Source organism: Syngnathus typhle, linkage group LG3 (assembly GCF_033458585.1).
Source record: "Syngnathus typhle isolate RoL2023-S1 ecotype Sweden linkage group LG3, RoL_Styp_1.0, whole genome shotgun sequence".
Taxonomy (NCBI): domain Eukaryota; kingdom Metazoa; phylum Chordata; class Actinopteri; order Syngnathiformes; family Syngnathidae; genus Syngnathus; species Syngnathus typhle.
In genome coordinates this window covers 545,110-569,931 of record NC_083740.1, presented here as the reverse complement: position 1 = coordinate 569,931, position 24,822 = coordinate 545,110, and the positions used below count along the sequence as shown (strand labels likewise).

Here is a 24,822-nt window from a genome sequence, read left to right as displayed (position 1 = left end):
CGTTGCCATGACGAGCGAGGAGGAGGAGGAGGAGGGCCCCTCGACGGTGGCGACCGGGGTCGATGATGTCATTGACCCCTCCTCCCCACACCCGTACCATCTGGATGAGGAAGAAGAGGAGGAGGCCGACGACATAGAGGAAGTGGACGATGTGGACGGCAGCAGCGCCACCAGCGTGCTGGTGGTCCCGCATCCCGAACTGGTCCCGGTGGTCTTCTTCTGCCTCAAGCAGACCACCTGCCCCCGCAGCTGGTGCATCCACCTGGTTTCCAGTCCATATCCTTTGACTTTCTTTTGGGCCGAGACGCCGCTGGGTCGGGGGCCAGTTTGACATTTCCTGCCCGTGAAATAGTCGCCGACCTCGGTGTTTGGGCAAACGCGGCAGCGCGAAGGCATCATCTGCATCTTCATCATCTTCTGCATCGTCTTCTTCTCATCATCATCTTCATCATCATGATCATCACCATCACATCATAAATGCGTGAGTACTTGCGGGTACTCGCCAATGTACATGCATGCATCACATTTCTTCCACACACAGACCAAAATACTGATACCTCGCACACCCACACATATTGTGAAGGTCAGTTAGTTATTATTGTGCAGAATTGAAACATTTTACAAGTCAGGGTGCATTAAGCACCAACGTCATGTTAATAATTAACCACAACACTTCATTCATGGCTTAATGGGCCCACCATAACGCTCGCTCGCTCGCTCATTTCATTTTCATCAACTCGCCGCAACGGCTCCAGGGGGGCGTAACATTGAATGATTTCCACTTAATGAATAATCTTTAAAGCACCGGGGGGAGGGGGCGGGGCTTTTCGTACTGGCTTATAGTCCCTAAATCAAACCACTTTGACATCTGCAACGCTCTCCACATCGTCGGCGCAAACAGACCGTTCCGTCTTCATGTGCCCGCTGTCCCCGAATTGGCATTTAAAAAAAAAACAACTGAATCCCCAAAAGTAAACTCGATGGACTCCCAGCGACTTTCTCTTTGGCTGCACGAGGCTCGAACTCTTTGGCTTGTCTTCATCAGGATAAGACGAGGACTACACTGAGATTAAATCGAAAGCAACCAAAATAAATTTGAATGAGACCAAATAATGAGGAAACCCCCCAAAAAAACGGACTATTTGAGAGCACCTAACGACCACACAAAAGTCAGCGAAGCATAAAACAAATGAGACAAACCAACAACACGGAGCAGCAATTTTGAAAATGAAGCCAACTAAAAATCTGGTTTTATCCAGATTCCCTTTTTAGATCTCGGTTGAACTTTGGACTCGTGTCTGAGCTCCCTCCAGCTCAATGCTAATGCGGCTATCGGTCTTCATGCTAATGCCGCGATCCGCTTTTAAAACTATCTTTAGCAAAAAATCCTGCCCGGCCGCTTCACTATGAGGAGTCTTCATTTTTGTCCTACTTAACTCATTCAGTGCCATTGATGGTTCTAGACGTCAAAGAGATGAACTGGCTTGGCAATGAATGAGTTCATTCCCAGTCAAACAACACGTCAAACTTTTCAGATTGAGTCTGGCAGCAAGACTGCCGCACTTTGATATGAAAGTTCTTTAATGAGCCGTTTGGAGAAAAACAATGAGGCTGAGAATCATGCAACAGGCTGAAATCTCATCAAGCTGCTTTAATTGCTGATTCCCTGTCATCAGCTTTTAATATATATATTTATTTATTTTTCCTACAGTGGGGAAAGCTCCTGATTTGTTCTCTGTGCTCGGGGCCTCACCCTCAATAAAGCGGCCGCCGGCAGGTTTCCTTTCTCATCAATAATTCAGCGCGAGAAGCGGCGCCTTTTATTTGGAGGCGGATGTTTCGGCAGCGCTCGCTCGGCCTCCGTGCTCGCTGGGTGTTTGGGTTGGGAGCAGACTCATTTTAGTGATCATTCAACATATGGCTGGCCGCTTTTGCCCATGTAAAAATAAAAAATAAAAGAAATATGAAAAGAATGAGCGCGAGCGAGCCCTTCCAGGGATGTGGAAAAAAAATCCTCGGCGACGATGACAAAGAGGAGGCCATTTCATGTAGCGCGTGCCAGCTATTAAAATGTCACCGCCGATTTGTCATTTACAATATTTTCCTTAAAACATTTGTGCCGAGGAGATAATTGCTTCTCTGCTCCCGCCGAACCCGCCGGCCGGCAAAAAGTGCAAGTGGATGGCGAACGTGGAAGCGAGCCCGACGAATAGCTACAGCGCTGCCAGCGCCTATGTTTGCGTGTTGCGCAAAACACAACACGCAAAGTCGCTGACTGGGGCTTCAAGCCAACATTTTACTTTGGGCTTCCAGTGGAGTCCTGTGTTGGGTGTTGTGGGAGTGTGTGTGTGTGTGTGTGTCTATTTCAACTGCTGGTGGACACTCCAAGTAAAGCTACCCACTCAAAGTTGGCATCAAGCTACATCACGCACACAAGAGGAAAAAGAGCCCAGCAGATGGTCCAATCAGAACCATGCGGGCTCGCTAGCCTTTTTTTTTTTACCATTAATAGAAGTACTATATTTGGTCATTTTATACATTATTTTATATTTTATTTTGTACATTACTATATATATATATATATATATTTATATATAAATATAAATATAAATATATTTGAAGGGTATTCGAAAGCAAGCAAAGCTTGCTATAGAACTTCCAGTTAAAAGAACGTATGTGTGAGTGTGTGTCCATTGTAGAGGTTGTCGTTCCCTGTAGTGGTGTCATCACACACGAGCTTTGTCAGTTTGTCAGCCTGCTGAGTTTTGGCTTTCCCTCCCTCAGGCAAGTTGATGGACTGCTAAATGAGCGCATTTCATAATCTCACTGAACAGCCCCCCCACCCCTACTGTGTGTGTGTGTGTGTGTGTGTGTGTGTGTGTGTGTGTGTGTGTGTGTCACGAAATGTTCTGCTTGAGATTTTCATAAATCTAGCGCCAATTTCATTTGCCAAATGGTGACTTATTAAATCGGGTGCACACTCCGGATTTATCTATATTTTTATTTCTTGCGTGCTGGTTGTCATGGCAACAAGTCTGACGGACTCCCGTGGCAGCTGAGTGGGAGATGTAAAGTCGGATGGAATACGGAAAATAGGCTTTTACTATGTTGAGGCTGAAAGAGCACCTTCGAGTTCAAATGAGGAGTGATTTAAAAAAAAAAAAAAAGAAATTCACGTGGCCTTTCATTTCGATGGCGTGGAGCCAAAAGCGCCTCATAAAATCGGACTTTATTCGAATGAGATTGCAATGTAGCTCAATCATAAACACCAAAAAACGAGGAGGTGGTGCTGAAATGGTCTTGCACCTTTGGGCTCATCAGAAGGCGTCAGCCGACTGAGACCGCCGGACCTGAGGCTTGGCTAGCGAGACACGTTTCGGGAGGAGCACCGGGAGGAGCCCGGCGTAAGCGGGCCTCCCGTGATCCAGAAAGACAGACGAGCCTTTTTAATTCTAAAGCCTGAGCAGGAACTCCCAGGGTGTCATCACCCTGGGAGGACCCGCTACCATCTTAGCCGGTGACCTCCTTTTGGTGGCCCGCGGCTCGGGAAGAGCCTCGGAGCCATCCGGAACCTTCTTCCTGACTGGTGGCGCTGAAGATTAGCATTGTTGCTGTAAACAAATGAAATTTGGGGAGAGCCCTGGGGAACTCCACTTGCAAATCTTGCTATCGGTGCTCAGTTTCCCTTAACCGTCTGGTTGTCTTCACGTGGTTCGAGCGAGTGAGCATGATGGTCATCCTCCTCAACTGCGTCACGCTGGGCATGTACCAACCCTGCCAGAACACGGACTGCCCCTCCGACCGATGCCTGATCCTGTCGGTAAGTTCTACCTTTCGTTCCATTGCAATGACTGGAATGCAGATTTTGGATTCAGTGACCTTACTTTGAAAAACTTGACACGAAACTGCACGCACGCACATTTGAAATTGAGAGTGGCTACAAAGAATCCTGGGGGGGGTCCAAAAGCCGATAGTTCCATTAGGCGCCATCGAGCAGCCTGCCGTGGTTTGCGTTTCTCAACGCAGCTCTAGCTCGGATCGACGCCCACTAGAAGCTCCCGGCCGTGACTCACCAACTTAGCATGTGGTCTTCATGCTCTTGTAAGCATCTCGCTTGTCAGACGAGCCCCCCCCCCCCCCTCTCGTGTCAAAGGTGGACGAGTGGTTGCTGTGCGCAGGCATACGTCTCCAGCCTGTTAGCGCTTACGCAACACGGCACACGCACATGCAAGCCGTCCGTTGGCATCTCATTTGATTGACGCCAAGCATCGAGCCACAAAATGAAAGCTGACTTGACATCTGTTAGCATAGCGTGCTACTTGACTGGTGATTCTAAATTGCTTTTGATGTTTCTGAAATGAAACTCAACGTTGTCTTCGATGAAACTTGTTTGTGTCTTTTTAAACATGAACTGTAAAATGAGTGTATTAGCATTTAGCGCACATGACTGCTAATCCAAGAACCTTGTCGATGTTTACTCGAAGCAACAACGTGTCTCTGCAGGCTTTTGACGCCTTCATCTACATCTTCTTCGCCCTGGAGATGGTGATCAAAATGGTGGCGCTGGGAATCTTCGGCCGGCGCTGCTACCTCGGCGACACCTGGAACCGCCTGGACTTTTTTATCGTCATGGCAGGGTAAGGCAGACGTCTTGCTTTTCTTCATCCTCCTCCCATCGGGCACGGCAGAGGCGGCACGGCCAATTACACACTGGTGCACGGCGGGCAACCCGCGCCATAAAAAGACCCCCGGGAACTTGGGCGCGCTGCGGGGAAGGGAAGCAGCAAGTGTCCACGCCGTGAGAACGCCAGCGTGACCGGAAAACAGCACACCCCAGAATTTTTAATGAGCGTGTGCGTGCGTGTGCATGTGTGTTTTTCCTCGAGCTGTTTTACAGACCCAAACTAACTTGAAAATATTCTCCGACAGCAAATGTTTGATTGTGGCCATTTGAATTGAAGCTGATTTTGCAGCGTGTGTGTGTGGCCACCTTGCATTTGCCTGCGTTTGCATTTGCGTGCTTGTCGAAATTAATTAGCGAGGGCCCAATCGTCGGATGATGCTTGAGGTCACCGAATTAACGGCGGGCGTCTGGGCCGCCGCCGCTGATTAAATGCCATTTAGCCGCCGTGGCGTCGGCCCGCCGGTCGTTGGCCGTCCGACCTTCTTGACCCTCATTAGTCCCGCCGATGTTGTTTGACCTCGCGAGGTGGCTAAATCAATAAATAAACAAACACGGTGGCATGCGCAGTGTCCTATCATTTGAATTGTTATTCTTTCTGATAATTGTTTGCCTTTATTTTCATTTGACTAATGTTAATTGTTTATATTTGTTCAATTTGGGTTAAACCGATTTGGATGAGCGACCATCAAATGACAGCCGACACATCCAACTGCGTGTTTGTTTTTCTTTTCGCTTCTGGCGTCCTGTTCGCCAAACGCAAAGCGCCGGCGCGTCCCGCCGGCGGCGCCGCCGTTCCGCTCCAGAAGCCCTTGGGAGAATCTCACGCGGGGCCACGAGGAGAAAGTAAACATGGCTGAGCAGCCAAGCACCCCCATGAGGCCAAACAAACACGGAAGAAAGAAGTCACGTGTTTGCATCGTTTTAAAAAAGTGTGTCTTTATCTGCAACTCAAGCAACTCCAGACTTTTCTTTTTTTTTCCGCCTCATCGGAATCTGGCTGCGGAACGGCGCTTTTTAATTTCAATACGCTCTGCGGGTTCCTGACATCTTGACACCTAATCTCCACGTGAGCTGGGAGTTCTTCTTCTCAGCCCGGCAATTATCCCCCCCCCCGAAGCGGCGCCGTCATTTCGTTGCGCTCCATCATCTCGCCGGGTTCTCAAGTTGAGAAGACGCTGGTTGGCGTCTCACGTGGTCGCCGCTGGCCCAAATGAAATATTGATTGTAAATTGGACACGTCATCGAGTAGAGCAGTGTTCTTATCACATTTGAATGATTACAAATTTAGAGTGCCAACAACGAGGTTCTCTTCACATGGGAAGTTTTTTATTTATTTTTTTTTTCTTCCCAAAAAATTGTTGTTTCTTCTTGACGTCCCACTGAGGTCTTTTCAAATTAGTCCTGAAAGTAAAGTCCAAAATAATCCAGCGCTTTTTTTCTTTTTTTCCCCCCTCAGCATGGTGGAGTACTCGCTGGACCTGCAGAACATCAACTTTACGGCCATCAGGACGGTGCGTGTCCTGCGACCGCTCAAAGCCATCAACAGAGTGCCGAGTGAGTCGCAAAGTTTTTTTCTCCCCTAAAATCAAATTTAATTGGATTCTAGCTCATTTGCATTTAATTTATTTTGTGTTTGGTTTAATGAGCGAGGACTGCAATTGACTTGATCCAAAAATCTTAACGATGCTGTCATTTCTTTTTTTTTTACGTTGAAATGAAACAAGACAAACGCCAATCATTGTTTGGATCCCGTCCGTCTCTCAGTGTGTGTGCGCGTGTGTGTGTGTTGCGTTGGCTAGGCATGCGCATCCTGGTCAATCTGCTGCTGGACACGCTGCCCATGCTGGGCAACGTGCTGCTGCTCTGCTTCTTTGTCTTCTTCATCTTTGGCATCATCGGCGTTCAGTTGTGGGCGGGGCTGCTGAGGAACCGCTGCTACCCGGAGGAGAACTTCACGCTGTGAGTGTGCCGTGTCTGCGTCCGTCGGTCCGTCCGTAAGATGGTTGGCTTCACGTAGGAAGTAGCTTCAAAAAAAAAGTTCAGGGGACGGTCAAAGCGTTGCCACGGCAACCAATTTGAAGATGAACATAAAGCCATCATGCAACGGCCTGACCCACTTGACTTTTTTCACACACACACACACACACACACACACACACTGGGTTGGCAGGGAATGAGTTCAAATGGCTGCCCCCCATCTAAAATGGCTACCCCCATCCAAAATGGCTCCCGATTTTGCGGCTTGCCTCGCGCTCGACATGCGAACCAAATGTCAACTGCCGCTTTGCCAAATCAGGACGACGGGCGTCCGCCTGCCGCATCCGTACTACATGGCGGACGAGGACGACGAGCGTCCCTTCATCTGTTCCTTGCCCATGGACAACGGCATCATGTCGTGCCGGGACGTGCCGTCGCGGCGCGAGGGCGGCCGCGCCTGCTGCCTGGACAAGGACGACGTGCTCCGCCGCCGCTCGCTGGGCCTCGGCGCCGAGCCTCCGCTCAACGGCTCGACGGGCCTGTGCGTCAACTGGAACCAGTACTACAGCAGGTGTCGCACCGGATTCAGCAACCCGCACAAGGGAGCCATCAACTTTGACAACATCGCCTACGCCTGGATCGTCATCTTCCAGGTACGTGGCCAACGCTCCTTGCCTTCGCGTGTGTGTGTGTGTGTGTGTGTGTTGATGCGTTTCGGGCTGGGCGTGTGTGTGCAGGTGATCACGCTGGAGGGCTGGGTGGAGATTATGTACTACGTGATGGACGCGCATTCCTTCTACAACTTCATCTACTTCATCCTGCTCATCATTGTGAGTCTGAGCAATTTCTCATTGGGATTCCTGGAAGGGAGGGAGGGAGGGGGTGATGATGAAATGGCCTGGAAGATGGGGGAGATGAAAGCTGGGAAGTCAAGATGATGGAAGGATGGATGGATGGATGGACTGCTTTGATGGCTGATAGGGAAGAAGCTGGCAGGACGTCCGGCTTGCTAATCATCGGCCGCCTTTCTTTGCAAACAAAGTCATCATTTCCAGGCCGTGTCGACTTTTGATGCCCCGCTTGACTCTCCAAGGTGGGCTCCTTCTTCATGATCAACCTGTGCCTGGTGGTGATCGCCACGCAGTTCTCGGAGACCAAGCAGCGCGAGCACCAGCTGATGCAGGAGCAGCGGGCGCGCTGCTCGTCCTCGTCCACGCTGGCCAGCGAGCCCGGCGACTGCTACGAGGAACTCTTCCAGTTCCTCTGCCACGTCCTCCGCAAAGCCCGCCGCCACGTGGTGGCCCTCTTCAACGCCCTGCGCGGCAAACCCCGGGGCTTCCGCGCCAGGGGCCGGCGCCCGGCGCAGGCCAACGGGAGGGGAGCTCGCCAGCGTCGTGACCTTTTGCCCCACGGTGAGGGTAAGGGTTAGGGAGGGAAAAATGATTTTGCTGAATGCGCTCCACCCTCAGGCCCGGCGGCGGGCCGCCATAAAACTAAGCACGCCCCCCGCGGCGAGCCCCCGCCGCTCCCCGCCGCGGACGAGGCGGGAGGCCAAGCGGGAGGCCAAGCGGGAGGCCAAGCGGACAGCTGCGAGCGCTGCGGGCGGCTGTGGTACGCCACCAGGAGGAAGCTGTGGGCCATCGTGGAGAGCAAATACTTCAACAGAGGCATCATGATCGCCATCCTCATCAACACCATCAGCATGGGCATCGAGCATCACCAGCAGGTACGGACGAGCGTGCTCACTTTTGATTCGCGTCAGGGTTCGGCTCTTTTTTTTTTCAACGCTGATTCTATCGGCGAAAACGAAGCGAACGCGACAATGGGAAGGAGACGTGACTTTTGCCCTCTTTTGTTTTCTTTTTCCCGTCCCCGCTTTGTCTTACTATCGACGTCTCCCGCGCTCGATACACGTCGGCGGCTAAAAATAGTCGGGCGACGGCGGCGCTCTAACCGGGAAGGCATCCAGCGGGGCCAAAGTCGAACTGGCTCAATCTGACGCGGCACCTGCGTCGCCATGGAGACCAAACACCGGCGCCGCTCCTCACCCTCTTGTCATCGACACAAAACACACGTCGACGTCCGAGCGGATCCTTTGGCCATGTTTGGCCACTTTAGGGACTCTCCAATACGATTGGGGCCTATTGGGTACCACTTGGTTATGATGGGATGGGATTATCGCCGATGGTGACGGCAATAGGTTTGCTCCGATGACCATGCCATTAGCCTCAATGAGACCGGGACACAAAGCCGCACTCGCGTCGTTAGCCAAACGGGTGGGCAAGCGTCGTTAGCCTGCCGCTAAGCTCTTACTGGAAGTTCTGAAGGGTGGCGGCACCGGGTGGGGCCGGGTCGAGCCGTTTTCTGAAAGTCCGTCTTTGTGCGTGGCCCTCAGCCTGAGGAGCTGACCAACGTTCTGGAGATCTGCAACATCGTCTTCACCAGCATGTTCTCCCTGGAGATGCTCCTCAAAGTCACCGCCTTCGGCTCCTTCAACTACCTGCGCAACCCGTACAACGTCTTTGACGGCATCATCGTCATCATCAGGTGAGACGCTTCCACAGATGGCATCCCTCAGATTTTTTTTTTTCCTTTTGCTGCCTGAGCTCCAGCTGCTCGGAACCTTGTCAAGTGTTTGAATGCCAGAGCGTCAAATCATCCCTTTTGGTCTTTTGTCAGGCTTCAGGTGCTTTTTATGCGTTTCCTGTTTGCCGCCTTTGATTGGACATGAAAGACCCCCCCCCCCCCCCCTCGATCAAACGAGGCCGTCACGCCGTATCGTGGCCTTATCTCCAATTTGCCGCTGCCGGCGCGCCTCAATGCGCTCGCTAAAGTGTACGGCGGCGGCGCTCCATTGTCGCCGCTCTGCTTTCTCCTGCCGTGAAGGAGGCGGGGACTGCACCCGCCTTTAATTTGATGGACATTCCGGACAAAGAAGCCGACACAAAAGGATTCGTCTCAGGCCGATTTCAATATTTAGCCGAGAAAAATTGCAATTGATCTGCCGGTTAATTCAAAAATATATACAACGAGCTCAACTTACAGCAATAAAGTATGAGTGGCAAGCAGAACTGTTTTGAAATCTTTTTGCCCCAATGTCTTTGAGAGTTGTTTTGAATATCGTCTTTTTTTAAAAAACAATTATGTCCAATTGAAAAGAAAAAAAACAATTATGTAATTATAAAACAGCTGATCTTTTTCTGCTTTGCCGCATCCATCCATCCATCCATCCATTCAGCGTGTGCGAGATCTTGGGCCAGTCTGACGGCGGGCTGTCGGTGCTGAGGACCTTCCGTCTTCTGCGGGTCCTCAAGCTGGTCAGGTTCATGCCGGCTCTGAGGCGGCAGCTGGTGGTCCTCATGAAGACCATGGACAACGTGGCCACCTTCTGCATGCTGCTCATGCTCTTCATTTTCATATTCAGGTAAGACCCAGCATATTTGCGTGTGAGCCCTCAATGGCGAACTTCAAGATGTTGCGTGTCCCAATACTTTAGTCATTGACATTTTGTTTGTCAAGTGTTTTCCGCCAGGCAGCCATTAGGCGTGGAGTGTTTTTGTTAACTTGCCGGCCTTGAGAATCAGAGCGCCCAATTAATCATTTGGACTCCGGAGGCCGAGGGCCGACTCACCGGAGCCGGAACGGCACGGGCGCAAATCATCTTCTCTGCTTTCTGTCTCTGGTTAGCATTTTGGGCATGCACATCTTTGGCTGCAAGTTCAGCCTGAAGACGGAGACGGGCGACACGGTGCCGGACAGGAAGAACTTTGACTCGCTGCTGTGGGCCATCGTCACCGTCTTCCAGGTAATCGCTCGGGTCCGCCGTGTCGCCAGCAAAATGAACTATTGATGCGGCTTGCAGATCCTGACGCAGGAGGACTGGAACGCCGTCTTGTACAACGGCATGGCGGCCACCTCGCCGCTGGCGGCGCTCTACTTTGTGGCGCTCATGACCTTCGGCAACTACGTCCTCTTCAACCTGCTGGTGGCCATCTTGGTGGAAGGCTTCCAGGCCGAGGTAAGGCCTCAAGTCAAGCCTCGCCTCCCCTCGCAAAGCCCGCTCACCTGCTCACGTGCCCGCCAGGGCGACGCCAATGGCTCCTATTCCGACGAGCGCTCCTCCTCCAACTTTGACGAGAGCGACAAGCAGGATTCCGTCAAATTGTCGGGTGAGATTGGCCGTGCTGGCAAAACGTCGCAGACGGGGAAACGTCGACCATTTCTCCATGTCTGCTTTCCAGAGCCCAGAATCTGCAGCTTGACGCCAAACGGCCACCTGGAGCCAGATGCCCCGGCGGGGTCCCGGGAGAGGCGGAGCTTCCCCGGCGGGTCCCGCAACAGCAGCGTGATCAGCGGCGGCGGCAAGGGAAGCCTAGAGAGACGCTCCCTCTCGCTGGTGCGTGCCACAAATGTTGAAGCAACCCAAATCTCAACTGGGGCTCCCACACTCGGACTGGCCAGTAAATGATGAACCGTTAAACACAAGCGTCGGTTTGGAGAGCAGCTGCCGGTCCTAATTGGACTTTATCTGACGCCGGCCCAAATGATTGAAACGCAGCTGCACGCCACAAGCTGGCTTTTTGAGACGGTGAAGATGCAGATGAGGCTGAAGTCATCGCCGGCCTGCTCACAGCCACTAGGGGGCAGTAAAGTTAAAAATGTGCAACCCAGTCGCCGAAAATATCCCAGCAGGAAACGTAAACGCATAAACAGGTCCCGGCATGGCGTTTGCGTTGTCGTCTTGGTTGTCCCCCGTGGCTCGCGGCATCCAGTGCGGAACAAATTATCCCGACGGCAATTTGCGCCGTCTAAAACACACACACACGGGACTTCACTTCCCGTGCGGCACACTTTGTTACTGTTTCCATAGCGACGGGCGCATGGAAATATTTTCTCTCAGGATGGTGTCTTAGCCAAGGCTAAAACATATAATTAGGTCCATCACGCTGAGAGGATTAGACACGCCGAAACAAACGCGGCTGGCTGGCTGGCTGGCTGGCTGGCGGGCCGGCCGGCCGGCTGCTTGCCTTCTCTTTCTCCACAAATCAAACCGGGTGGCCACTTGCCGGGTGGGCTTTTGCATTTTCTAAGGGCGGCCTCATTTGAAATGTTGATTCCAAAATGATTGGCCCCGCTGGAGCAGACTTCATTTGCTGAGCGTTGGGAATGTTCGGGACTGGCAACCCCCCGGGCCTTCAATTTGTGCCAGCGCCCCTTGTGTCGCTTTTGCAAACACTTCCAATTGAATCCAATTTCGTGACTTGTTCGCAGTGTCGACGAAAACCAGCTTCATCCAGATCTGATCTGGAGGCAGTGTAAACGCGTCCTGTCGATTGTCCCTCACCTTGTTTCCCATTTTAGCGACACGGTCGCAGTTCCAACTACCACAACTGGGGGCGCCCCTTCTATCCTCATTCTGCTTGGAGCCGCAGGTAAGAAGCAACGACCGTTTCCCGCGGTGAATTTTCAAGAGCCGCCATGATCGGAAAGCTTCGGTGTCAATCCTGTTGCTTGTCGCGTCATCCCAAGGTCCAGCTCCAACAGCCTGGGCCGCAGGAACTACTGCTTTGGGGCCCCTCTGGTGGGGGGTAGCCTCCGCGTTCACGGCACCCCCCGAGCGGCCGAGCAAGAGTCCCTCCTCTCTCGGCCCCCGCGTGCCCAGCAAGCTCCGCCTCCTCACGGTCCTCCCGCGGCCGGACTGTTGCTTTCCGGGCGGGAGCGCCGGGCCCTGTCCCTGGAGCTACCGGAGCTGGGGGGCCCACCGCCTCGCGCCGACTCCCGGAAGAGGAGCAGCAGGGGCTCTGTGACGGGGGCTTCCGGGACGGGGAGCGGCGGCGGGACGGAGCGCCGGGACTGTAACGGAAAGACTCCGGGACCTCACGGCCAGCTGATGGTTGACGTTTTCCCGCAAGTCAACGCGCGCAAAGAACGAGCAGATCTGGATGAAGAGACGGACTATGTGGGTGCTTTGTTTGAAAGGGCAACTTTTGCTTGAAACGGAATTGTCCACAAAGCCCAACTTGAAGCATTAATATGTGTGTGAAAGCCAAAAGCCCAAGTTTCAACTGGAAGCAGTCAAAGTCGGTCCTTTTTTTTTTTGCAGGGTCTTTGTTTCCGGGCGCAGAAGATGGCCGAGGTGTACAAGCCCGACTGGTGCCAAAGCCGAGAGGACTGGTCCGTCTACCTCTTCTCCCCGCAAAACAAGTGAGCCGGACGTTTTGCTGACTCTTTCTATCATCATCATCATCATCAGCCAGCTCGTTTGTTCGTCTTTGATCAAATCAAATCTCTTGAGATTTGCCACCTGCCGACGTCGGCGGGAGAAGCTTTCCAAAGCGTCAAACTCAGGCTTCGCCGTCAAGCCCGCCTTTGGGATTCTAATTGGGAACCTTGAAAACAATCAAAATGGCTTCTTCTCCACAGTGCCCCCCCCCCCCCAAGGCTTGGCGTCAGGGCCACTCGAGAGAGAGAGACGGGCGGGCAGGCGGGCTGCCTTTGGCTCGCTGGCGCCCACCATCTGTCGAGGTGCTATTTTATGGCGGGTTTGTCATCCGCTCGTGCCATCGGCAAACAAACGATGCCACGTCAAAGGGGATCCTGTCTGCCGTACCCGGGGACACCCCAGTGGCGGCTCTTTCTTTCTTTCGTTCTCCAAATTCCGTCTCATTGCTCACAATTGTCACGCATGGTATCACATGGCATGGCATGGAATGGCATGGTATGCTAAACTTTGTTCCAACAATGGTATCCGATCTTAATGAGATGAAAAGCCATCCATCCATCCATCCATCCATCCATCCATCCATCCATCCATCCATCCGAGTTGCCTGATGTCGTCTTCGATGTTACGAAAGGAACAAATCAGGGATTGTCTCTTGTGGTTTCTCTCCCCCTGCCCGCTGGACGTCCGCTGGGCCAGGTTCCGGGCCCTCTGCCAGTCCATCATTGCTCACAAGCTTTTTGACTACGTGGTCCTGGTTTTCATCTTCCTCAATTGCATCACGGTGGCTCTGGAGAGGCCCAGGATCCTCCAAGGCAGCCTGGTAACGTAATTTACTCTCATGGCCTCTTACTTGATGGCTTTGGACGTCCGCTGGGCTGGAGGTCCATCTGTTTTGATCCGCAGGCTAAAAATTGCTGCTGTGGCCTGAAGCAGCGGGCCCAAATGGACCTTATTTCAAAGTATCTGCCGATATGAATCGCCGTCGTCGCGTCCATTTCAGCTGACAGAAGCAGTTTCGAAAATCAAAAAGCTATTGCCGACATGCTTTTCATGCTTTCCATTTGTCCTTCTCACTCTCGCTCTCTCTGTGTGTTTCAGGAACGGCTTCTCCTCACCCTTTCCAACTACGCCTTCACTGCCATCTTTGTGGCTGAAATGACTCTCAAGGTAAGCGGCCATCCATTCTTCAAGTGCATTAGCGGGCTCTCGCACCTCTTTAGCTTCTGCCGCTAATGGCAGCAAACACTCTTAATCCGGGAAGTGCGCTCTTATCTATTATTCATCCGTTATCAAGGGCGCCGCTAATTCTTGGCGGTAGATGTTGATGGTAGCGGGAGGCGAGGCCAAGTTCACGGGTTGCTGGCGTTCCTCTCTCGTAACGCTGCCCGGAACACAGCGAGGCGACTTCTCATTTTGTTTGAATCCTGCCGAGCGCTGACCTAGCGACCTGTTAGCATCCTGTTAGCATCCTGCGTTCCCAGGGCACACTGGCTATTTTTCCTGACGACAGCATTTTACAAAGCTTTCACTTCAATATCAAGCTCAAAACACAAAAGCTATCAACACACACACACACACACACACACACACACGCTGCAAAATGACAGCGTCGATCGCACGCAGGCTTCTAATTGGAAACAGTGGGAGGTGCGTACATTGATCTCCCTTTGAAGAGAGAAATTCATCAAGATGAAATAAATGAAGCATTTTTTTATTTCGCTTCTTTCAAGTGAAAAAGCAAAGAAAGATGCTTTTAACAAATCCCCAAGCCCAAGTGCGTTAATGGTCGTTGAGCTGAGCTGCATGTGCTTGTGATGCTACATTTGAAGAAAAGAAAAAAAAGGTTGACTGTTGTTTCCCAAAAAGCCTTGTGACAGAACTCGGCGTCGTTTTCCGCCATTCTCTTTGTTTCCCCCGGAGGAAGCAGGCAGCGTTGCGTTCCCGCTTGAAACTTTTCTCACGAGCGAGCGAGCGTTGGCAGGTGTCAAGTGACGCCCGTCCCCAACAAAAGCCTTTATTGCCCCCCCACCCCCACCCCCCTCACGGTCTTTGGGATGCCCGCACGGCTCCCCAGGATATTCTTATTCCCCGTGGGATAGAGAAAACGTCATTTCGGTCTCTTGCCGTCAAATGTGGACTTTTTGCTGCATCGCCAACAGCCTGCCACCATTACATCTGACTCACTTGACGTCAGCCACGTTGGACTCAAAGTAGTTCTGAAATCAAGAGAAAAATGTCAGCATAGGAATGACTTTGAAGCCATTCGCTGCCAATGACTCCTATAGACGTCTGAGTGGAGCCTGGCAGCAAATGTTTTGGTGATTTTCTAAAATGATCTCCACAAGCTCTCGAAGTCTCACATACGAAGAAGCTGCTTTCATGTCTCTTCTAAACTCCCACGTCGCGCGCTGCCCTGCGTCTCATCGAGCACCGTGAAAGAAAAAAACGGAAAGGAGACGTTAACACGAGAGCGTGCTCTCGCCCGCTGTGCTTGATCTCCTCATGGTCTCCGCAGGTGGTGTCCATGGGCCTGTACCTGGGCGAGACGGCCTACCTGCGGAGCAGCTGGAACATCCTGGACGGCTTCCTGGTCTTCGTCTCGCTCGTCGACATCGTGGTGTCCATGGCGGGCGGCGCTAAAATCCTCGGCGTGCTCCGCGTCCTCCGACTTCTGCGGACGCTGCGACCCCTCAGGTCGGCATCCCGAAGTGCGCTTAACCTGAACCGAAGCTCACCGCGAGCTCTCTCTGCTCCCTGCTAGGGTCATTAGCAGAGCTCCCGGTCTGAAGCTGGTGGTGGAGACCCTCATTACCTCCCTCAAGCCCATCGGCAATATCGTCCTCATCTGCTGCGCCTTCTTCATCATCTTTGGAATTCTCGGAGTTCAGGTAGACGGAGAAGATTCGAGCGAGGGAACGGGCCGGCCGTGTTGAGCCTTCACGACAAGCGTGTGTGTTTTGTGCGTGCAGCTGTTCAAAGGCAAGTTCTACTACTGCGTGGGGCCGGACGTGAAGAACATCACCAACAAGTCGGACTGCCTGGCCGCCAGCTACCGATGGGTGCATCACAAATATAACTTTGACAATCTGGGCCAGGTAGGAAGCCACGGATTCTTTGAGAGCTGAAGAACTCCGGTCCGACGTGTGCTTTTGCCTCACCTCCCCAAAGGCTCTGATGTCCTTGTTTGTTCTGGCCTCCAAAGACGGTTGGGTGAACATCATGTATCACGGACTGGACGCGGTGGGCATCGACCAGCAGGTGAATTCATTTGAAATATTCCGCCACTTGGAAATGTCAGCGCTCGCCAAATTTGGCTGAACCTTTGTTCACCTAACCCATTAAGGAAATAACGTCCTTTCTTCCGTCCATCAGAAGAAGAAAAAAAGACGAATCCAATTTTAGCTTTCGTCTCGTTCTCACACAATTACACCTCCGCCGCTTTTTTGTGACACTCAAGCCGGGATTGTTGTTTGCTAAAGGTGCAGCGTAATAACTTTCACCCGCTCCTTTTCCAATCTTCTGCATGTATTCTATGCTCATAAATTATATATTTCAATGGAAGATGTCTTTTTTTTTTTTTTTTTGCACAGGGCTGCCCGCTTGGCTTTAGGTAATTGGCTGACACTTCTATAGAAACCGGACAGTGATTGGACTTTTAAAAAGTTGAAATGCGGGAGAGCATATTATACGGCATACTTGAGAAGAGAAAAAAAAAAAAAGTTTCCCAAGTCCACCTTCACTTTGTGAGGATCGGCTCCGTATGCTACGTCATATGGTAGCAATATCACTTTCGTTTTTTTCAAATAGCTCGATGAATGACGTCGAGGAGTTTACGATCACTATTAGCGCCGGTGTTAGCGCTAGTTGAGGTTTGGCACTTAGCATTCGTAACAATGACGTCATTCATTTTAGGGCCTAGCCTAGCCTAGCCTAGCCTAACATACCGGATCCGTCTCAACTCACCATTGTCGCCCTCACTTGCAGCCGGTGATCAACAACAACCCGTGGATGCTTCTCTACTTCATCTCCTTCCTGCTCATCGTCAGCTTCTTTGTGCTCAACATGTTTGTGGGCGTGGTGGTGGAGAACTTCCACAAGTGTCGGCAACACCAGGAAGTGGAGGAGGCCAGGCGGCGCGAGGAGAAGCGCCATCGGCGCATGGAGAAAAAGAGGCGCAGTAAGAAAACGCTGAAAAACATGCTAGCACACATGCACAAACAGTCGCTAGCAAGCATTTTTGTTCCTCAAAAAGCATGGAGCAGCTCTGCCACTGCAACATTCTTTCCATTGTGTGCAGAAGCCCAGAAGCTCCCTTACTACGCCTCCTACGGGCCCACTCGACTGACCATCCATACTTTGTGCACCAGCCACTACCTGGACTTGGTCATCACCTTCATCATCTGCATCAACGTCATCACCATGTCGCTGGAGCACTACACCCAACCTCAGGTAATCAATCCATCATGTGTTTGAAGGAGCCCACATCTCACGGCATTGCTGCCAATCCCTCCTGACTATCTTGTTTGCCTTAGTCTCTGGAGACGGCGCTGAAGTACTGCAACTACTTCTTTACGTCCACCTTTGTCATTGAAGCCACCCTGAAGCTGGTGGCCTTTGGGTTTCGACGTTTCTTCAAGGACAGGTATGACGAGGGCCCGTTTCAGCCGGGCGGGTCAGGCGTGAGCCGTTTGAAAAAGTCCGAGTTTAGTCGTCCCCCAAAGCCAAAAATTGGTGTTCGCATTCGGTGTTCTCATCATGATCAAATTAGAAGGAGCAGACTGGAACGATTTTTAGCGCTTCTAATTGAGTCTGGCCAGAAGATGGCCATGAAATTTCATGACTCACCACAAAAGTGGAATCTTCAGCTTCTCTGACTTGCGGGGGTGCGCGCTGCTTTCAATTTGAGATTTTTTGAAGCATTTCTTTTTCAGCTTCAGAGATGGATGATTAAAAGCCACGTGTGACTCATCCGTTTGGACCCAAATGTCTTCTTCAGTTGGGCAACAAACTGCTGATGACATTTGTGTTGTCCTTTTTTTTGTGTGTGTGCAGGACTCAGATATGTGTGTGCGTGTGTGCGTGTATATATATATACTATATATATTTATTTATTAATTTTTTTACACCCACGCCAAAGCTGTGCAGGTGCAAAAAATAGAACTTAAAGGATCTCAATAGCGACAGTCATTTGCCGTCCGCCGCGTGGAGCAGCTGCTGCTGCGCAAGTTCTCGCTGAGGAAATCTTCATGATTACATCTGCTGCTCCGTTTTTAGAAAGCCGGGCGCTCCAGAGCGAGCTTTTTCTTTTGTTGCGTGTTTCACATTTTGCTGGATTGAAGGCTGCACACTTGCCCGTCCGTCCGTCCGTCCGCGCGTCCGTCTTGGTCTTATTTCATCAAAGGCAAAAAGGACCACTCAAATGTCATCTCTTTGGTAAATGATGACAAGGTAAAGAGGTCCCGGGTAGCCCTCGCCGTACGGGCCTAAATATTCATGAGTGGAGAATCGGCCCTCGGGGCGCGATGCTATCGTTAGCATTAATATTCATTGGGGGAATGAACATAATGGAAAGAGAGAGCTCCTCAGCCTCTAACCCGGATGACTCTCGCGATCCACTCGCCGCTATTTCTGATGAAGATGACAGCAGTGCGTGTGTGTGTGCAGGTGGAACCAGTTGGACCTGGCCATCGTTTTGCTGTCTGTGATGGGCATCACGTTGGAGGAGATTGAGATCAACGCCTCCCTCCCTATTAATCCCACCATCATCAGGATCATGAGGGTGCTCAGGATAGCAAGAGGTAGACACACACACACACACACACACACACACACACACACATCTCTGCTCTGTTGGAACAAATGTGAGAAATCTTGGACGCTCACTGAGCTCAGGTCTAGCGGGATTAACTGACATTGTGCTTTTGTTACATCTGCCGCATTAGCATCTCAATTCCCAACCGAGTCGGCAATCGGCGTCCGGGCCCGACGGGGCTTTGCCGCTTTAACTCGGAAACGAGTTGGATAAAAGATAATTACGGCCATCGCACGTGATCGCCCCCCGCGACCTTTTTGCGCAGAACGCCGCCGCCGCGCGCTAATCAAACGGCAGCTGGCGGTAATTAATGAGCGAGCCGGGTGGCGCTTTGATGGCTAGTTGGAGGCTAACCGGCGACCCGTCTTGCGGTTTTATCACCCACGCTACTGTTTAGCGTCTGTCTGGGTCTGCGGGAGATCGTGTTAGCGCGCTCACCCGCTAGCTCCTTCCCTGACTGATCCCGCCATTTTTTTGGTGCCGTTTATGCATATTAAAAAAGAAACGTTAGCGTATCTTGGATGTTGTGCTAAATTTGACACTTACCTGAAGTGAACAATTGTATGTTTTGAGGTCATAATGATAAGGCCTCGTCATTTTAAGAATGGAATATATACATAAAAGCCACCTTTTTAAAAGTAAATTTAAAAAACCTTCCACTAATTCCCTCGACTGTTTCTCTTCCCGCTAGCCGTTGGTAGCTTTTAGAAATTGGGCCTGCGGGAATTGGAGAGTGCCCATTTTGATCGATCGCTGGTAATCTCTCTGGTCCCGGTTGCTCTTTTCTAGCCAGTGTGTAATCTTCCACTTTGTGTGTGTGTGTGTGTGTGTTCTCCCTCTGCAGTGTTGAAGTTGCTTAAAATGGCCACCGGGATGAGAGCTTTACTGGATACTGTCGTCCAAGCTCTGCCTCAGGTGAGCAGTTGCGGGAATTGATTGACATTTACAGAACGATGTCCGAGGAGGTTCTCCCGAGAAACGTCGGGTCATCGGAAAATGTTCTTACTTTTGGAAAACTTCACCGTCGAGTTGCAGTTTGAAAAACGCCATCAAGATTTGAGTTGCTGCAGGGTGACAGACACGATTGTGATTGCGTGCGTCAGGTTGGAAATCTGGGCCTGCTGTTCATGCTGCTCTTCTTCATCTACGCTGCTCTCGGCGTGGAGCTCTTTGGAGAGCTGGGTAAGAAGTAGCGCGGCCCGTACCGACGCTGTCAAGACTTTGATCCCGAATTTCCGTCCTCAGTCTGCAACTTTGACTATCCGTGCGAGGGCATGAGCCGTCACGCCACCTTTGAGAACTTTGGAATGGCCTTCCTCACGCTCTTCCAGGTCTCCACGGGCGACAACTGGAACGGCATCATGAAGGTTTACATTTTATAAAGCCTCTGTGGTAACAATTGACATTCCACTTTATCATTAGCTCGTGACGCTAACAGAAGCGACTTAGCATGTATGACGCTAACGGTAGCTATAACACTTTTAGCTTATCAGTTTGCGGTTTGAGTAATAACATTAGCTACAGATGCTCGGAAGGAACTTTGCTGAACCGATGCTAATATCAGTTCCCCACTGGGTTGAATTCAGCCATGTGACGCTAACATTCTGCTAACACGGGACTTTGCATCCAATGAAATTGATGGTCCATCTTTCCTCTTCTCCTCAGGACACCCTCCGCGAGTGCCCGCCGGGGCGTCCGAGCAGCGACTACGGCTGCCACGCGGGGCTCCAGTTCATCTCTCCGTTGTACTTTGTGTCCTTCGTGTTGACGGCTCAGTTTGTCCTCATCAACGTGGTGGTCGCCGTGCTCATGAAACACCTGGACGACTCCAACAAGGAGGCGCAGGAGGACGCCGAGATGGACGCCGAGATCGAGCTGGAGCTGGCCCAGGGCGGCCTGTGCTGCATGATGGGAGGCATCGGGGCCATCGCGGGGGCCACCGGCGCGGTAGGCGCCGCCGCCGTCGGGGACCCGGGCGGACCTTCCGTGGCGGGGCCAAAGGACGCAGGGTCTGGCGGCGCTGCTCCTCAGGACGGACACACCAACCACAGATGTCGACTTTATTCTCCTGCTCAGGTAATGATATTATTTAGCGTCTTTGCCGCTGCTGGAGTAAAAGCGCCCGGCCGGCCGGGCCCGCTTCCGTTATTTGTGTGTCACAGGAGAGCCAGTGGCTGGACAGTGTTTCTCTGCTGATTAAAGACTCGATGGAAGGGGACATGATTGACAACCTGTCTGGCTCTGTCTTCCATCATTACTCTCCTGTTTGTAAAGACTGTGACGGGCACACACACGAGGTAAACACACACACACTCGCACACGCACACATCCAGGGGCTGACGGTGCCGGGGTTCTCAGGTCCGTCTGGCGGAGGTGGAGCAGACCTCACTGATGTCGGAGCAGCTGTCTGACAAATCATCGTCTACAGCGCTGCCCGATGACCTCAGCCTGGATGAACACGCCGGCTACCAGATGCTGATCGGAGGAAGCCAGGTACACACACACACACCTAAAAGTCTCCATCATCACGGTCGCTCTTCTCCTTCAGGGTGGCAGCAGTGGCGGCGACTCCCACAGTTCAGGTGAGTTGCCAAACCAGGGGCAATACGAGGGGCTCCCTGGTTCTGCTCCTTCCGGAGGAGAAGCCAAAGAGGAAGCGGTGCACCAGCTTTTCCAGACCAGCGTCTGTCCGCCCTCAGTGGAACGACAAAGCCCGGCGCATTGCACAGGTCCCGTAGAGCGTCACAACTACACAATATTCCGTCAAAGAATGAGAAGGTTCCAAACGGGGATTTCAGTTTGAAGCAATGAAATCAAACAAAAGCAAAAAAAACGACTGGGATTGCGTTTCGCAGGTGAGCGCCTCGGCGGCGTGGACGGAGGCCTGGGCTCTTCGCCGCTCTTCTACCTCCCGGCTGACTTCTTTCACCCTGCCGCCGGCCCCGGAGACGGGCCTCCGTCCCGCTTGGCCTCCTGGGCGTCCCTCCGCTCACCCGGAGCAAACAACGGGTCCACGCGCTCACGGGTATTAAGACCGGATGAATGGATGGATGGATGGATGGCTTGACATGTGCACCAAAGTCTTCCGGGGTCAGAAATTCACCCCGAAAATTGTGCAGACGTGTTCATCCAGGTGCAAATTTCCATTTGGATGGAGTCCTGGGCCTAACTGGCCCAGTAGCCTCCCCAACTAGCGCGGCGTCTACCAACTTAGCTCGAAGAGCATGCAAGCCGCATGCATCCATGCGCATGGGGTGGCTTCCCTCCGCCGGCGTGGGCCCGAAACAAGAACAAAGGGCTGCCGGTCTTTTTTCGTTCCTGTGTATCCATGGCGACCCATCCCTCCCTCCTTCCCTCCCTCCTTCCCTCACACCCGCCCGCTCTCTACCTGGCGGCTTTGTAAAGCTCAGTGCATCTGTGATCCGCTAGCGCTCGGCGCCGAGCTAATTAGCACGGCTGCCGCTCAGCTTTGTCGGTGTTGGCTGGTGCTCGCATTGCCATTCTTCTCTCCGGTTATCATGTTTTTCCTTAATCTTCTTTGTTGTGGAGAGAGAGCTCTTTCCTCCCTTCTTCTTTTGATTGTTTTTGCCCCAATCCCTCCATCTCTGCCCTCTATATATTTGCGTTGGGGGGGCGGCGGGGCGCTAGTACGTGAAGCTAAAACGGCGTAGCATGCAAAACAAACTAGGATCAGAAGAAAAATACAATAAGAATACGGTTCCGTAAAATTTGGTAGATTGGATATTTTAAAGGTCCGATTTCATTTGTTGATGATTTTTTTTCATTTGTGCCTTGTGTTGCTTGATTAGCTTTTGCTTTTTAGCTAGCTAGCTAGCGAGCTTGGTTGTTTACTCACTAGCCGTAATCAGTCTTCTATTGGTCATCCTTGTTGGCTAGTTTGGTTCTCACTTTGTTTGTTAGCTTGTTTGTTTGTTTGTTTGTTTGTTAGCTTGTCTTATCTCATTGGTCAGTTGCACAATGATTGTGTTTGCTCATTAGGATGGAACGGCATCGCTGAGCTCAAGGTCACATTGTGGGTTGTTTGTTCGGACTTGACGCAAACTCAACTTTGTCTGTCCGCAGCACCCGTCCCAGAGCGACTCGTCATCGGCCGCCGGCAGTCCCGAAGGGAGGGGGGCGGCGCTCCAGGAAGGCCTCGGCATCTCTCCACCTCGGGGTCACCCATCCAATGTCACCCGGGTCCAAAATGAGAAGTACGACTCTACTCCCCACCTCCCGCCCACGAAAGGACTCCACCACCCCCAGCAGGATGAAGAGGCGGGCCTCTCGCTGAGCCGTCAGCAGCTGGAAAGGGACGCAAACTCCCGCAAAAACAGATGAAAGCTTTTTCTCCTCCCATCGTGTCAGAACCCGTTCTGTGATGACCCAATTCTCTCGTCTTTGAACCGTCTGCTCTCCGTCACTCGACCGCTCGGGATCGGTCGTCGAAAGCGCGACCTGTCTTTGCCCATTCGGGGAAATCGGGCTCCGGAAGATGACGGGGGAAAATGTCGCCGAAGCTTCTAGGACCTCCTGCCGACGCTCGTTGGAAGGGGAAGAACCGCCTCGTGGCCGGTCCACGGTTTTCTGGTGACAACAGCATTGACCGACGAGTGCATTCTGTCGGGTCTGGGACATTACCAGGTTCTGTTCTGCGATCTTGTGTGTGCTGAGCTTTCCAGCCTAGTTTGACATCTTTTGAAAGGGGTCATGTTATGGAAATTGGCTTTGGCATCAATTCTGATCACCTGATAAAAGATAAGCAGAGCTGCAATGTTGTTGGATGCACAAATGAAAAAAGTGCAAAGATATAGATAGATTTTTTTTTTTGCTGAAAATGACCAAACAGCTCATCTGACTCAGGTCTGCCGACGTGTAGCAAGAGAACAAAGCAAATCAACTACGGCAAGCGGCGCCGAGCAAACTCTGACTCCGCTTTGCCTTGTCCGTTGTTCCCGTTGGCGGGTCGGGTCCGGTACAGAGTCCGGCGTTTTTTTTGTGCGAGCCGTACATGTATGCATGACGCGGAGATGTGTTTTCGTAGCGGAGACTTTGCAAGTATTCAATATTGTACAGCATCGAGTTTGCCTCCACCACGTTGGAGATATGCAATACGTCCTTGTAGTAGAGCTCGGTCGGGGAATGGAGATCGTATTTATGTCATTGGCTTCAAATGGCAGACTGAAAGGTCACAGAAAGGGTGGCATTGTTACATGTCATGTGTAGCCCCCAAATTGCATGTGCCGTTCTGTTTTCCTGAATGTCATTCTGGTCTCGTATAAAAGGAGCTTTTCAGCAGCTGAGCGTCTCCCAGGCATCATTCCGGACACCGGACGCGTTTATTTCAAAAGAATATTGGAGAAATATTAGATTATACAAAAAAATATGGTGAAAATGGGATTATATTATAAAAACACAAACGTGCCCTGCTGGTTCTAGTAAGGACCAGGGCAGCATTTTGGACCATCTCAGAGACTTGATGGTGCAAATTCATCCACCAGAAAAAAACGTTCTAGTGCCAGTCAGCACTCGATCAGAATGAAGTAGCAGCATTCTGTCTTCAGACTCAAACGTGGACGACGTCATTTTGGTGATAGCCGGCCGGCCGGCCGGCCGGCAGATGCGGGCCGCTAATGAAGCAGATGCTCGCAAGGTCGAGAGGAAAGAAGAAGACATGAACGGGAGAGACCTCCGCCGCCAATTAGAGCTTGTCCGTACGAGACCTGCGAGCCGGGGTGGGCTGAGCCGGATTGGGTCGTGACCTCATCATCACCATTTTCATGTCCAAGACGCTTTCTGACTTACAGCGTTGGTATCCTTTTATTTGACGCTACATTTCGTTTTTTTTACAGTTGAATTCGTTTTGAGTTGGCAATTGTTTTTATTTTATGGTTTGGTTTTAATATAGGGAGTATTTCAAGATCTTTAAGTGCAGGAAAATCTTAGAAGGCCTAGCGTGTCTAACGTAAAGTGGTCGGCACTTCAACCATGCAGGAGCTTAAGTCGCTCGTTGATTGGAACATCCTTTTCATCGGAGCATTCACGTGTCCAGTTCAAAGTTCGGTCCTTGTCGTCGAGTACAAAGTTGCGTCCTTCTCTATTTCAGCACACTGGTGGTGCTGCTTG

At 51.7% G+C, this 24,822-nt stretch overlaps 1 protein-coding gene across 1 annotated transcript; it reads left to right on the top strand.

Moving 5' to 3' along the window:
* Positions 1–23,978, top strand: LOC133151032 (voltage-dependent T-type calcium channel subunit alpha-1I-like). The gene is made up of 37 exons (XM_061273761.1): positions 1–276; positions 3,709–3,820; positions 4,504–4,637; positions 6,141–6,238; positions 6,484–6,643; positions 6,981–7,314; positions 7,399–7,491; positions 7,755–8,079; positions 8,131–8,387; positions 9,057–9,208; positions 9,900–10,085; positions 10,349–10,466; positions 10,524–10,679; positions 10,746–10,830; positions 10,903–11,057; positions 12,023–12,093; positions 12,191–12,620; positions 12,765–12,865; positions 13,581–13,704; positions 13,983–14,051; positions 15,400–15,578; positions 15,646–15,772; positions 15,854–15,979; positions 16,053–16,142; positions 16,869–17,061; positions 17,182–17,333; positions 17,417–17,526; positions 18,549–18,682; positions 19,541–19,611; positions 19,800–19,878; positions 19,942–20,063; positions 20,362–20,772; positions 20,859–20,993; positions 21,055–21,189; positions 21,245–21,425; positions 21,552–21,721; positions 22,780–23,978. Exons 1-37 carry the CDS (start codon positions 8–10, stop codon positions 23,035–23,037), a joined length of 6,102 nt encoding a protein of 2,033 aa, XP_061129745.1. The 5' UTR covers positions 1–7; the 3' UTR covers positions 23,038–23,978.
* The last annotated feature ends 844 nt before the right edge of the window (positions 23,979–24,822 follow it).

Bases quoted from the DNA above. Each gene is read 5' to 3' on its own strand.
- LOC133151032 (XM_061273761.1), top strand. From the start codon at position 8: ATGACGAGCGAGGAGGAGGAGGAGGAGGGCCCCTCGACGGTGGCGACC. The intron at 14,052-15,399 runs GTAAGCGGCCAT...TGGTCTCCGCAG, and splicing joins TGGCTGAAATGACTCTCAAG to GTGGTGTCCATGGGCCTGTA. The intron at 20,994-21,054 runs GTAAACACACAC...CGGGGTTCTCAG, and splicing joins GTGACGGGCACACACACGAG to GTCCGTCTGGCGGAGGTGGA.